Raw genomic sequence first — 15,486 nt, 5'->3', positions numbered from 1 at the left:
CAAAACCGGATTTGGACATCATACACACTATAGGCATGAGGCTGGGCGAACTCAGGACGTTGCCCATATGCAGACAGGAACAGGAGTCTACCTGTTCATGGAGTGCCGCTTCACCGGGCGAATCTGAAACGAGATAGCGATGTGGGTGTCCAATGACGGCCTCCAGCCCGCAAGCTGGTAGATGCAGGTTTCTATCCGCCAATGAACAAACCTAGCAGACTCCGCGCTCACCAATGCGGACTCAGATCCCTTATCATTCTCGTATGCTGGGTTATCTGGAAGGAACACAATGCAAGTATTTTCGATCGCAATGAATCTACATCATAGCAAATCACACGGACCATCAAGAACGAAGCCTACATGTGGATCGCAGTAGGGGCAAAACACCTTGCGGCTCTCCTGCGGCGTAGTTAGGACAGCAACCGGTACACTTCGATGAGTTTTTGTTCTTGAGTATAAGCGCTTTCCACCCCATTGTGAGGCGTTGTAATTATTAATTGTTTGTGCCGTCTGAGTTTTTTTTAATATAGCAGCAACTTTTCTGCTTTTAAAAAACAAAATTTGCAGCGCTGAATGGACTTCTTTGTTGGAGTAGATAGCCCGGGTATCTGGCGGGCACGCTCTTGGAGTGAATTGGCAGGGTCGATCTGTTTATCCTATCCCTTTCAGTTCGAACACGGTCACGCACTCCGCCGATCCCGTAACGGCGTCGCCACCACCGCGGGGCCGCGCGGCTGCGCCACGCACCCTCCTCCCCCGTGACGCCGAGGCCCCACCTGTCCCCCGTTCTCCGCAACCTCAGTCCCCAGCGCCCCCAGGATCGGCGAGGGGGCGGCACGCAATCGGCGGGGCGGTCCTCCTCGCTTCAGAGCTCGCTCCCTCAACTTAACCTCACTCCGCACCCCCGCCGGAATCGGTGGGGGATCCTCGCAACCACGCCGTGCGCGCACGCGAGACCGCGGGGATGGCCGCGGCGGCCGTGGGGAAGCGCGTGCTCGACGCGGGCTGGCTCGCCGCGCGCTCCACCGAGGTCGCGCTCACCGGCGTCCAGCTCACCACCACCCAGCCGCCGGCCGCCGACCCGCACCCCGCCGCGCCATGGATCCGGGCCGCCGTCCCCGGCACGTGCGTCCTCGTTCTCTTCCCTCTCTCTGACGTTTCTTCCCACGCGAGAGAGTCCTGCCGTAGCTGCTGGCTCTGATTTCTCGGGGATCCGTGCTTCCACGGAGTAGTTTATGCGAGCTTTACCCTTAGAATACTGAGCGTGCGCGGTGGTCCTTACTTGTATATTAATTAGGCTACTAGTAATAACGTATTGTTGGATGATTCGTGATGCCAGTGTGCTGGGGACGCTGCTGAAGAACCAGCTGATCCCGGACCCCTTCTACGGGCTGAACAACCAGGCCATCGTCGACATCGCCGACGCTGGGAGGGAGTACTACACGTTCTGGTTCTTCACCACCTTCCAGTGTGTCCCGGTATGCAGAAATGCACCAGTTCTCCGAACATTTACTGATCATGTTGTCCTGTAACGACGAATGTAGCATGAATCCGACTGTCTGCCCCAAGTTGGAAAAGGAATTGTTCCACACTTTCACTGTAGGCAGTTCTTGGTTCAGCATAGTTGTACTGTAGTGCTGACTGTGGCTAGGTGGCTGCTCCCTCGGCGAGCAGTTTAAGCTGTCTCCTGCTGAACTGACTTAAACTGTGCGTATCATTAGACATTTAGACTTCACTTGTTGCATTGCCTTATAGTCCATTTCCCATTTTGGCAAAGTAACATTCCTCGGAGTAGGGAAGGCTATTGCATTATGCATGTATGTAGAGTAAAGCACTCTAGTAACCTGGCATTACTTGATAAAATATGTTCTTAGCTTACTTTAATGCAAACCAAACCCAAGGCTGCCTGTTCATTTGATAAACTTTTCACTCACTTCTGCTTGTACAGAAGCCCTTTTTGGCAAGTGATACCGCAGCCGTGGTAGCATAGTTGTTTGCCTTTTCCCTTGTTCAAATTATCAGCTTAATGAATCCTAAATACTGATACTTGCCTTTTACAATACGTAATTTTGTACACTTCAGCACATGTACTTTTGTACACTGCCTAGTTATCAGCTTAATGAATCTTGTTGCTAAACCACTTGACATATCAATATCTTCTTGTTACCTTTATCTTTAGTCAGGAAATCAACACGTTACTTTAAACTTCCGGGGAATAAACTACTCAGCAGAAATGTACCTAAATGGGCACAAGGAGGTACTTCCAAAAGGAATGTTCCGAAGGCACACGATTGATATTACTGATGTTCTCCATCCTGATGGTAACAATATGCTTGCTGTCCTTGTTCATCCTCCTGATCACCCTGGCAGAATTCCTCCTCAGGGAGGCCAGGGTGGTGACCATCAGGTTAGTCTCACGTCCTTCAGGTTAATTATGTAGCTAAATCTTTTGCTCATGATTTGAAATATTCTGGAATATGGAATATCCCATGCTATTGTAACGTGCTAGATTTGGATTGCCTTTTGCTCCTTTTCTTAGCGAAGCTTGAATAAGATTTGCATTGCTTATTTGCCTATGTCTTTTTCCACATGGTGTTACAGTTCAAGAGCTATGTAATTATACGCATAACTAAGTTTGTCAAAGTGCTGAAAGCATAGGTGCAGCACACAATGGCTTGCACATAACTAATTCACCTTGCTTGAATTAAAATATTTGTTATCTGAGATGCTAGCTTCATGAAAAGTGCTGAAAGCATAGGTGCAACCACTAGCTTCATCAAAAGTGCTGAAAAGCACCACAATAGCTTGCACATATCTATTTTCAGCCGCCATGTTCCGTTGTTGGGTATTCTGATGAGCAGTGGCAGATCCACTGCGAGGTAGTACATATTTAGCTGGTAAAATCATAAGTTAGCCCAATTACAAGAGGCTCAGCACCCCCGTTATTTTGATTTTGGATCCGCTACTGCTGATGAGTTTGGGACATGCTTTGCGGTTTGCTTATTTAGCTGTACAGGCTGCAATAACTAGGCAGTTGTTGGATTAGCTGTTGGGAAGCCCTCCTCCCTTATAGAAGTGAATTTTCATTATGATCCTCTTGCACAAGTGACTATCATGCTTTACAGCAAAATTTCCTTTTATCACAACTACTCTTTTTTTAAAAGGAATATTGTTGGTTAAAGGGACTACTAATGCATGGTTACACATTTCAATGTGTTCATTTCAGATTGGGAAAGATGTTGCTACACAATATGTTGAAGGATGGGATTGGATGTGCCCAATAAGGTAGTTGTCTATTTCTGTATGGTAACGCTGCATGCATATAGTTTATCTGTCTCACCTATGATGTACCATGCATGGTTTGAGTTTTTAAAAATTATTCCAACTGGCTTCAATGAAGATCAGAAACCATATACTACTGAAGGCTCATGCTAATATTGGGTTTCTTTCTATGGTTTCGGTTCACTTTTGACAAATAATAAAGAAAAATTGATGCTAGCTTTGCACCTATGCTAACCAGTCAATAGTTTTTTTTACTGATTTTGCAGCAGCAAGTTTTTCCTTTACTGTTTTTGATCTGGTTCCACTATTTGCAACATTAACAGGTTCCTGCATTTCTCTCTATCTTTCTTTTTTGCATCCTAGGGATCGAAACACGGGTATCTGGGATGAGGTATCAATTTCGATAACTGGGGTGAGACAAGAATCCTTGCTCCCTTTTAATCATATTTTATCCATCTTTTGTCATTAGGGTATCAATATCACCATGGATATATGAAGAGGATATGCAAAAGAAGAATCTGCTCAACTTTAATCTTTTAATTACTCCTTTTTTCTTTATTTTTTTCTCTGGGAAGATCCTTTAAATCGATACAAGGATTTAAATTGGTTTTGTTTTCACTGCAGCCTGTGAATATAATGGACCCCCATCTGGTTTCAACTTTTCATGATGATTTTAAGAGGTCATACCTACATTGTACACTTCAGCTAGAGAACAAAAGTTCCTGGATTGCAGATTGTACCTTGAAAATACAGGTTTCAACTGAACTTGAAGGGAACATTTGCTTGGTGGAACACCTTCAGAGTTATGCCATAGCTATCCCTCCTCAGTCAGATCTAGAGTACACCATTCCTCCTGTAAGTTAGTTTTCTTATTTTTCAAACTACTCATGTACCGAGGCACTACTTAGCTATTTTTCTTACTTTTTTTCATATACTCAACCAGTTGATGAATTTGTATTTTCTCTATTGCCCAAAGCCCAAAATGATTTATAATTGCCCATGTGCTTGTTGCCGCCGCTTGATCCACAGTAAAAACACCAGAAACTACAAATGCAGCTATATCATTTATGCCTGTTGCCCATCAGCAATGCACATTTTCAGCACTACGACACCGGATTTCCCATATTGTTTGTACTTGTGTTAACTGTTAACTAAGGAACTCCCCTCTTCATGTCCTACCTATTAATCCTAAAATATCCAATGATCCTCAAATCATGGTTGCACAATTCTCATCTAGTCATCCATAAGAAGACAAAAGAACCTAGGTGTAAGAATAATTTTGCCTTTAATTATTCTTTCAGTGATTGTACTTCCTATTAGGAGGCCCTTTTAAAAAAGCCTCAAATATACAAGTTGTTCACTTTACTACATAAACGTTTTAGTTATTCAGATCCTTTTCAGAGGCTCAAATATTCAAGCTGGTTGACATTGCTATGTATGAATATGAACATTTGTAGTTATTCTTCTATAAGCCAAACCTGTGGTGGCCAAATGGCATGGGAAAGCAATCCCTATACTATGTCGAGATTAGTGTAGATGTTAAAGGATTTGGAGAGTCTGATTCCTGGAGCCATTATTTTGGATTCCGTAAGATCGAGAGTACAATTGATAATTCTACTGGTGGGAGGTAACTACTTTTTAATGAACGGCCAAGAGATGTCTATTGAACATTTGGCCTTTTGAAAACCTGCTGATGCAAATGTAGATCACCTCCAGGATCTTCAAGGTAAATGGTGAACCTATTTTTATCCGAGGAGGGAACTGGATATTGTCAGATGGCCTTCTTCGATTAACAAAGAAGCGATATATGACTGACATCAAGTTCCACGCCGACATGAACTTCAATATGCTTCGCTGTTGGGGTGGCGGATTAGCAGAGAGGCCTGATTTTTATCATTTTTGCGATGTCTATGGTCTGATGGTAAGCTTGAGTTTATCACTCTGTCAATTGGTTATCATGTTTTCTTATTCAAATTATGAATATCCGGTAATGATGAAAAATGCAAAAAAGAAAGGAAAATTTTAAATAAATGTCAACCAATTGTTACTTCCTTAGGATTCTGTAAAATGTCGGTAATCAGCTGGTTCCAGGGATTTTCTTTCCCTGTAAGGATTAGCTAAACCTGATGAGTTTAGTGCTGGGTCCACATCCTCCAGTTGAATTCTTGATTCACTATAGTTCGCTACCATGTCTGCAATATTGCTTACAGGATGGAACCATGTGTACAGGTTTGGCAGGAATTTTGGATAACTGGAGATGTCGACGGCCGAGGAATTCCTGTATCAAACCCTAATGGCCCTTTGGACCATCATCTCTTTCTTCTATGTGCTAGAGATACTATCAAATTACTCAGGAATCATGCTAGTCTAGCTTTATGGGTTGGTGGTAATGAGCAAGTCCCACCAGTTGACATCAACAGAGCACTGAAGAATGATTTGAAGTTACATCCTATGTTTGTAAGTAGCCAGGCATCAAACAGTCAAGAAAAATGTTTATCGGAAGAATCAACTGACCCCAGTAAATACCTTGATGGTACGCGTGTGTATGTCCAAGGATCAATGTGGGATGGTTTTGCCAATGGGAAAGGCGATTTCACTGATGGTCCATATGAGATTCAATATCCAGAGAGCTTTTTCAAGGACAGTTTCTACAAATATGGGTTCAACCCTGAAGTTGGGTCTGTGGGGGTTCCAGTTGCTGCGACAATTAGGGCCACAATGCCTCCAGAGGGATGGAGTATTCCAATTTTCAAGAAAAGAATTGGCGGGTACATAGAAGAAGTACCAAATCCAATATGGGACTACCACAAGTTCATTCCCTACTCAAAACCAGGGAAGGTCCATGATCAGATTGAACTTTATGGACACCCAAAAGACCTGGATGATTTCTGTGAAAAGGTAGTTTATTACCATAACCTTTCTTCTCTATGAGCTTTATGCTTCAGCATCTGTAGCATTGTAGTTTTGTCTCTAATGGCGCCTACAACTTCCAGGCACAACTAGTTAACTACGTTCAGTACAGAGCGCTTCTGGAAGGATGGACTTCCTTCATGTGGACAAAGTTTACAGGTCTTCTGATTTGGAAGACACAGAATCCATGGACTGGACTAAGAGGGCAGTTCTATGATCATCTCCAAGACCAAACTGCTGGGTTTTATGGTTGCCGTTGTGCTGCTGAACCTATTCATGTCCAACTGAATTTGGCCAGCTACTTTATAGAGGTATTCTACTACTTACAAGGTTTTCTACAAGTTGAACTTCCTAGAAATTAATCCATGAAAGTGACTCTGTAGGTGGTAAACACTACAGCTGATGAACTCGCAGATGTGGCTGTCGAAGTTTCAGTATGGGATCTGGATGGTGCATCCCCCTATTACAAAGTTTCCGAGAAAATAGTTGTACCACCAAAGAAAGTGAAGCAGATCATGGAGATGAAATACCCGAAGATGAAGGATGCCAAGCCTGTGTATTTTCTGCTACTCAAACTTTTCAGGCTGTCAGACAATGGAATACTCTCCAGAAACTTCTACTGGTTACATCTTCATGGGAAAGACTACAAATTATTAGAGCAGTACCAGCAGAAAAACATTCCACTAAAAATTTATACTGAGGTTTCAGTCTCCGGCTCCAGGCACAAAGTAAGAATGACCGTGGAAAACAAGTCGAATAAGTCAGTAGCAGAAAACACATCCTCAGTATCAACAATTGATCTAGGTGATGCAAGTGGTTCCCACAACGCTAGCAAAGAAACTACTCAGCAGAGAAATGAGAGCGGCGGCTCGTGGAGGAAAATACGCAGCGGCCTCAGTATCCCAAGATCAAGTCACAACCTAAGAACACTTGAGGTGAACGGGACCGATTCGGGCGTCGCATTCTTCCTCCATTTCTCGGTGCACAGTTCTGGATCGTCCACAGCTAAGGAGAAATACAACGACACAAGGATCCTCCCTGTCCACTACTCAGACAACTACTTTTCGCTGACGCCGGGGGAGAAGACGGCCATTGACATCTCGTTCGAGGCTCCCCCGGGGTCCAGTCCCAGGGTCGTTCTCCGAGGCTGGAACCATCATCTGGACCATGCCGTGATGATCTGAGACGGATTTCGTCTGTTGAGTTGTGATCATGATTCATAAGCGAAGATCCGTGTAAAATAAGTGCGTGCCGAATAAAGCACAGACACGAGATCGTGGCCGTGTAACTGCTATGGTAGCACAGATAATTTGAGGTTCCTATGTGTTGGGTTGGATGGTGCCGGTGGCGTTGAATGATTCCCGTGGTCGGCAACGTGGCCTGTGAACGGGTTCATGTAGAACTGGGTTGGGGTGGAGCCGTAGAGGAAGGACTGTTCCCCTCAGTTGAGTTTGTCACAATCCCCTCAGTTGAGTTTGTCACAAGTCAAACCATTCTAAATTTAGAGGGGAAAATAATTGTAGGAAAGAGTATTATAATAAAAAATGAAATATGACAACATACAATACAACTCAACAGCACTTGTTGCGGAGGGAGTAGATCTAACAGTGTCGAATTCCACATATGGACATCCTTGCGGTCCTGACGATCTGATGAGCATCATCTGCCTCACGGATACAGATTGACCAACATTGTCCACGTGTTCCATCATAACCATACACGCGCGATACGATGATGATACGAGTCCCAGGCTCCCAGCACAAATCGGACGGCACTCACCACCGACGCCCCAGCGTCAAGCCGCCCGCGGGGTCCGCGGCACCGAACGGAAAAGGCTTGCCGGCAGGCCCGGCCTCCGGTCGCCAACGGTCGGTAGAGCTGTCAAATCTTCCCATTCCCCTCGAGCCCTCCGCTGCACTGCTCTCTCTTTCCCTTTCACCCGTCGTCGTGGACACCGAGGCGGGCCCGCGCGGGGAGCACGTGGCGCCAGCGCCATGCCTCTCCCGTCGACGGCATGGCTGCCGCGTGTGCCCTTGGAGGGACAGCTGCGCAGAGAGGAGAGGGAGCGGAGCAGTGAGGTGGCTGGCCAACTGGGGCGGGGGAGCGGACGTGATTGCCTGAAGGTGAGTAGCGGCAGCAGTAGCCCAGGGAGCCACCACGTGCTGCCCGCGAGCGCCTCGGTGTTCACGACGGTGAAAGACGCAAGTGGACAAATCAGATTTAGGCCATCTTCCCCATGGCATGTGGACCTATCTACTTTCCCTTTCTCTCTTTTCCATCAAAAGGGTCCACGAGAGCTGCACTGTAGTTTCGTGCTGGCTTAGTGGCTTTTGATTAGGACTTTTAGTTTAAGCATCTTCTCCATGTGGACATTCACATTCTGTTGTCTCCACCCATGCTGGAGGTGAGATGGCACTCAACGATCTGTAAAAGAGAGTCTGGATTTCTATTGCTCTTTGTTACAGAATGTTGTTCCTTATACATCATCTGGACACCCAAAGAATCAGAAGAAAATAAAAAAGAATTAAAAAGGGAAAAGAACAGAAGTAAAAAGAACTGATACTCCTATGAACTACTGTGAACAAGAAGCTGTTTCAGGAGAGCCCGCCCCTACCATAAATTATTTCCTCCTCTTCTCTAACAACACCACGACGAACTCAACGAATGCACTATGCACGGAGGCGACTGATCCCCTACCACCCTCTCTCAACCAAGAACCAACCCAATCATATTTACAGGATCTCATCTCCTTTATATCCCTCCTCCCCCCTCTCTCCCCCCAACCAAAAAGAAAAATAAAAACCACAAAAGAAATTGACAAGTGTGACTACGTAATTAACACCTAAGAAAAAGCTCAATTAGCATCTTCTTCTACCTCAGTGCCGCGGCGGCGCCGGCGCCCTTGGCGCACGCCGTGGCGTTCTTGAGGTGCGTCCGCGCCGCCTTGAGCAGCTCGCCGAACCGCTTGATGTTGACGGTGACGTTCTGCCTGTCCATGTACACCTTCTTCATCTCCCACCACCCGCGGCTGCTGATCACGGAGGGGTCCCGCACCACGGTGCTGTTGAGCCCGTACTCGGCGGCCAGCGAGCTCTCCTCGGGCGCCACCTTGTACTCGAGATACTCGAGCCCCAGCTGCTGCGCGGGCTTGCCGTAGAAGGCGTCGGCCGCCCAGTCGAGCCCCACGGGCACGATCTGGAGGAGCACGGACCCCGGGCGCATGAAGAGGAAGTGGGTGACCGCCGCGCCGTGCACGGCAACCATGGCGTCTGCCGAGGCCAGCGCGGCGTGGATGACCGGCAGCGGGGTCTGGCGCCGCAGGTTCATCACGTGCGGCGCGAACCCGGCCCGGCGGCATGCCGTCACGACGTGCGGGAGGTTGAGCAGCACCCGGTTCTGCTTGCGGATGAAGATGAGCAGCTTGGGCTTGGCCGGGCGCGGGCACGGCCGGGACGGCGGCGCCAGAGGGAGTGGCACCGGCGGCGATGCCGACGACGACGACGCCCGGCTGTAGCCCTGGTGCAGGAGCGCCTGGAAATCCTTGATGCTCTTGCCTGCGTATCATCAACATTTTGCGTTAGTTTAACAGCACAATTTCAGCAAACATTTCCCGTTCAGTACGTGCACACACAATCAACCGTGCTTGTATTGATCCCACCAACAAGTATATTTGCACACAAATTAATAAGAAGAAAATGCAAAAAAAAATTTGGCAAGTTTACAAGTTTCACATATCAACGTGAGCAGAAACGGCAAAGGATATTCCTGGTTCGGAGTCCCGACCGTTGGGACCTGAGTACCTGACACACACCCTTCCCCAAGAGTCGTGTTCCAACTTTCCAATCCCATGCAAGCAGCGACGCAATCTAACACGAACCAGCACCAGCACATACCCGTTTCGAGTAGAGCCGTGCTCCGCGACGCCATGGCACACATATCCAGAGACCCTACTACTATTGCTGCCGCCAGGGACCGTCATGATCTCTAGACCATCCTACTTCGAGTTCTGGACATGGACTTCTCGAAAAGGCTTGCAGGTTTGCTTCAGCACAACGAAAGCAACGCGCCAGATCGCCAACGTGTTCACCGACAGCGCGCACCCTTCCCAGCCACCTCACGGACAACACCGGGCTCACAACAAGTCATCACAACAACCAGCAGCAGCAGCAGCAAAGGCACGAGCCAAAGCCCAAGCCAGGAGCCACCAGATCGGCCGGCACTGATTGCCACCAGCAGCAGCCGATGATCGGGGCCGGAACCCGTCACCTCTCCCCCCGCATCAATCACCACCGGTCCACGACACCGCTCCCAGCACTGCAGCATAGTCAGATCAGCGAGCAACAACGACCCCGCGATCCGGCAGCGCGTGCCGTGGTCCGCCACCGCACCGGCCCCCGCGTCGTCCGTGCGCGCCGTGCTGCCCTCCCCAATTGACCTGCTTCGAATTATTGATCTGATTGATGCCGACAACGGATAGCTAGGCTCCGCGTCGCCGAGGCCCCCCTCCGCCTTTGCGTGCCCTGTTAGGCTCCGGCACGACGAGAGGCCAGGCCAGGCCACACGGTCCGTGAGCCCGTGGCGCCGTGACCTATGCCGCGACGAACGGTGGCGCGGCGCAGGCGTCCCCCCTGGGTTTGGCGCACGCTCGGCTCCGGAAACCGGGTGCGCCCACGGAGTCCCTGGGACGATGGCTGGATCCAACCGTCCGTCCAGCAACCCGGACACGGCGGGGCCCGTGCTCAACCTCTGCTAGTACGTACATCACTACATGCCACTGTTGCCACCAACCGATGGAACCAGAACCAATGCAAGACTAGATTTGATCCTGATTGGTCCGGTTGTTTCATAAAGTCCCCAAACGAGGGCCCCTGTTCGGAACGTGATGATTTGACAAGGAGTGGAGGACGGGAGGGGAGTCATCTGGTGAGAAACAGATGACCCGAATTCGTCTTCGTACCAAATGAAGAAATGCAGAGGGCAACGTTTCCCGAGCGGGCGATGACTCCGTCGGCAAGCATCGATGGTCCAAGGTTCCAGTGGTAACAAGCACGATTACCCAAAGTCAACGCTAGTTTTCACCACCAAGCTAAGTCAATGACGAGACTAAAGCCCCGTTTGGCTGGCTGAATCAGTTCTGATTCTTCTTCGAATCACTAGAAATGCTGCCAAACGGTCACAGAAGGGATCGATTCCGGCTAGAAACGTTTCTAGTGTTTCTGCTTTTTCTACCATAGATTAGAATCACCACCCAGGTAGCTTCTCGTGATTCGGATTCTTATTGTCCTACCTCCCATTTAATCCATAAACATTTCTATTGGTGCTTTTTAAGCGCAACAAATTAAAACGGGTCGCATTTTAAATGTTCTTCACTCAAAATAATCAATATTTTTTTAAATATATCAATTTCAATTTTTTTTCATGTAAATATATTGATTTTAGTTGCCTTTTAAGAATCTAGCCAGTTAGCCAAATGATTCTACGAAAATGATTCTGATTCATACGAGAAACATTTTCAAAGAGAATCTGAATCCGAAACGTTTCTTCGAGAATTTGGATCCTACCAAACGCACCCTAAGTCCCAAAAGACCACCAAACGTGCCCTAAGTCCCAAAAGCTGCTCACCTGGTCCGTACTCATTTCTCGTTTAGCAATGCACGCAAATAGTCGCACCCACATCTTGCAGATTCGCTGCAAGAGTATACTTTCTTCTACCATTTACTACTCTATGATTTCTAGAGCATTTTGTAGAGCAACAATCCTAGTAACCGGCAATGGCGCAATGCTCAAAGTCGGATCAGCAGGGGTCCTTCTTAGACATGATGGTCAATCAGTAGTACTAAGATGCAAGAGAAATGATCTATGAACGTTGCAAAAGCTACCTCGTATTATTGGTCAGCTCAGCGCCCACCAAACTGGCTGCCGACTCAAGCCCACCGACACACTGGCCGTAACTGAAGTGTGCTTTGAGAGTTTGAGGCCATTATTACTCTATCAGCCGCTCGCCTCTCTCCTGTCCTATTTAACCTTTTGTGGAGAGCACTGTTTGGCTTTGCAGAGCGTTTTTGGGTAGTTTGGTGGCCTTTTTCTGTGGCAATCACAAGTTCACAGCCACTTTCATTGCTAAAGAAATCTAGGGTTAGGTCAATCTGGAGCATTCACTTTGGTCCATTTGGGCTCACAGTTACTCCACGGATAAAATCGGATAATTCTTGTTAACCCTAGGATCGTATGGAGTAACTCTGTCAATTCAACAACTCCACTGTCACATTAGTTGCACAACATAAGCAAGCACCGTGTTTCTGATGCTTGTACATTTTGTTTCTTTAGAGTGGTGGTCGGCCAGGTTGTCAAACGCTTCGCTTACTTAAAACGTGATTAAGCAAGTGCGTGCATTCATTCATTGCAAACACTAAGATTTCACTCCGAGAGCAGCCAGCAGAGTACTAAACCCAGCTGAGCACGTTGTGTAACGTCACATTCATGTTCTCAGTCCTCACTGTAGCAGTACATCCAGAAACAGAACTCATGTATGGTTCTACTTCCGGACATGGTTTTATCTGGCGCTTGTACTGGTAACTGTACTCAGGGTGTCACCCCCACAGCTCAGGGACTCCTTACAAAAGGCAGATCACGCCTGCGTGACTACACGAGAAGCGTATCGTAGCGTCAGCCAAAAGACACAGGGCGCCACCCATCCCCGTGGAGAAGGTGAGGAAAGATGGCGGCTCACAAAAGCCGTTGTGTGCAGGAATTGTTAACTAACCGTCTCTGTCTCTCCATATCTGTTGGTTTTTCCAGCCTGCATCCAAGTCGCATGGTCCGAGAAAAAGTTTGGTCACCCTCCCTGAGCGCCCACTCTCCCGCACGCATCGCGCCATCACAGGCGGATTAAGATCTCTTCGCTGCCCCGCTCGCTAGCTTGACAGTAATGTGGCACCAACCTGCTGCTGCCTGGCGCCAATGCCCATCCGAGCATCCACTCATCTCATCAACAGGCAGCAGCAAATCCACTGGCATGATTAGGACGCGAGCCTTAGCTATTTCGGCAAGTGAGGTCACACTAGGAGCTACCCGGGCCGGCGCCGAGGTCCTTACATGTCCTATTCGAGCTCCGCACACATACAGATATCCTCTTATCACCTCATGGGAGGCTTTATACTTTGGTCCTCAGGAGGGAGGACCCAGCATTTCGACATATATCTCCTACAGAATCTTCCACAGCTACAAACAATGCCGGGAGCGGACAAAGCTTGGTGCCTCGCTACATGGTGTCCCCACCCCTCTAATGGCGCTCGAATCCATCAATTCAGACACAAACACAAAGTTGATCACGACTACTTAGAACCACTGCACTTGGGAAGAAAAGACAGGGAGCAACATTGCCAGCCATTCACGCTTTCGCTAGCTATTCCGGCAATGTACTAAGATGCATTAATGTTCCAGATTAATGGGTGTACTACGTACTAGTCCAGTAGCCTAGTACCCATGATGCTGTAGCACCGTGCCGACAGCAAGCCTGAGAAGCCGAGGGATTAGAGAACAGTCCTGGTCACAAACAGCCAGGAAGCTCCAGATGGTGATGAAGATGATAAAAAAGGACAGAGGCCATCGCTGTACCGGGGGCGCGCTCATGCTTCGTGCAGCTAGCTAGCTCTACTTCACCACAACAAGGACAGGCATAAACATAAACCACTGCTGGGCCCTGAAACTGGACAGCTACCTAAAGAGGGCATGTGCACGCTGCCGTAAAAACTATAAACAAGAGAGAGAAATCTCGCACGGATCACGAATCACGAATGCCCTTGCCGATGTACCCCATGTTGCTGTGTTTTAAGAGCAACACCCAGGCCGTGTTTAGTTGGGGAATTTGGGAGGTGCCAAATTACTGTTACAGCACTGTAGCACACTGTAGCGTTTCGTTTGTATTTGTAAATTATTGTCCAAATATTGACTAATTAGGCTCAAAAGATTCGTCTCGCAAAGTACAACAAAACTGTGCAATTAGTTTTTAATTTCATCTACATTTAGTACTCCATGTATGTACCGCAAGTTTGATGTGATGGGGAATCTTCTTTTTGCATAGTGTCAAAGTTGGGAGTTGGGAGTAACTAAACATGGCCCCAGTTTATTTTAGACGCCCACCAGTTGTTATTTTCAGCAATGCTGAAGTACGGTTGCCCCCGACATGTAGCGCGGTGAGACGGATTCTTTTGCACAAGACAGACAGGGCCTCCGTCCGGCCTCGCACCCCCCTACACGCCCGGTCGATTTCAAAACAAATTCCACGCACGTACCGCATCTCCTGCTCGCTCGCGCTCTCCGGTTCGCTGCCCGGCCTGCCGCTAGGCTATTATACTAGCCGAGAGCTCTGCGTGCTGCAAGGGTAACGTGCTGCAATGCAATGGCGCGTGCTCCACCGTGTCGGAGGAGCAATACTTTACTACTACTGGTGCAGCGGCATCATTCTCCGAGATCCGGAGCCGTAGCAGCAGCAGCAATGCAGCATCGGCGTCTCTCGTTTACTACTACCGCCAGTACAATGGGGGGCTTAAATGGGCCATAAATGGATGTGAACGCCTTGTAATAAATCAGGTCGGCCGGAGCAAATTGGATTGCGCAACCGACTGGGGTACACTTCCGTGAGCCCCCCTAGCGTCTTACATTTCCTTACTAACCAAGTACGGAGAACTAGCGAGACCAGTCTTAGTGCGTAAAGTCAATCTTAATGCATAATTTCATGGCACAGTGAGTTTCATGGTGATGAAACTTTTCTCGGATATGATGAAATTCTCTTTCCTCTCTCTTCATAATAATCCTGCCACGTAAGCAAAATTGCTGATGTGGCATGCTATTTAATGCTCATGTGTTGATGAAATTTTCACTTAGACTTTGCCTTAACTGGTCGATGTGCAAACATGACCTAAGCTTCGGTGGATCCGTTACTAAATCCCTGGGGTTCCACCGAATTAGTACGGCCGGTTTCAAAAATCCGAACCGGTAGCCCATGCTAATCCATAACCAATCAATGCATCCTGCATCCCTATTGAATTACTGGTGGCGCACTATAGGAGGGAACCGGAAAAGGAGCTTGTTATTGTTAATGGTACTGCCCGAGTGGTGGCGCACGACGCGCACAGCCGTTTCCGTTGCCCTTGGCCTTACGGCGGCTAGACGCTAGTGGCCGATGCCGCCGAGTCCACGCACGAAAACGGCAGGGCAGCAGAGCACGCCGGGAGGGGTTTTGCCTGCCGGATCCCACGGCCACGGCGAGCGTCGGCATGGACCCTTGTTCCC

General features: G+C 48.2%; 2 protein-coding genes across 3 annotated transcripts in view; one reads left to right on the top strand and one right to left on the bottom strand.

Moving 5' to 3' along the window:
* Positions 1–678: 678 nt before the first annotated feature.
* On the top strand, positions 679–7,673 carry LOC101785350 (mannosylglycoprotein endo-beta-mannosidase). Of its 2 annotated transcripts, none has more exons than XM_022825350.1 (11): positions 679–1,125; positions 1,340–1,478; positions 2,184–2,407; positions 3,227–3,285; positions 3,646–3,694; positions 3,907–4,137; positions 4,740–4,909; positions 4,999–5,203; positions 5,512–6,180; positions 6,276–6,503; positions 6,576–7,673. In XM_022825350.1, exons 1-11 carry the CDS (start codon positions 1,099–1,101, stop codon positions 7,374–7,376), a joined length of 2,802 nt encoding a protein of 933 aa, XP_022681085.1. In that variant the 5' UTR covers positions 679–1,098; the 3' UTR covers positions 7,377–7,673. The 2 variants fall into 2 exon arrangements, with proteins under 2 accessions (XP_022681085.1, XP_004962188.1); XM_004962131.4 differs by having other exon boundaries at positions 2,180–2,407.
* Positions 7,674–8,617: 944 nt separating this feature from the next.
* The window catches only part of LOC101784684, a 9,669-nt gene continuing 2,800 nt past the window's right edge, over positions 8,618–15,486 (bottom strand). The window contains exon 4 of the mRNA XM_004962129.3: positions 8,618–9,746. Within this exon, the coding sequence (XP_004962186.1) occupies positions 9,064–9,746 (683 nt within the window). The 3' untranslated portion in view covers positions 8,618–9,063. The remainder of the gene's footprint in view (positions 9,747–15,486) is intronic.

The sequence above is a fragment of the Setaria italica genome, chromosome III (genome assembly GCF_000263155.2).
Source record: "Setaria italica strain Yugu1 chromosome III, Setaria_italica_v2.0, whole genome shotgun sequence".
In the NCBI taxonomy this organism is placed as follows: Eukaryota; Viridiplantae; Streptophyta; class Magnoliopsida; order Poales; family Poaceae; genus Setaria; species Setaria italica.
This window is presented reverse-complemented; position numbering and strand designations above follow the sequence as displayed.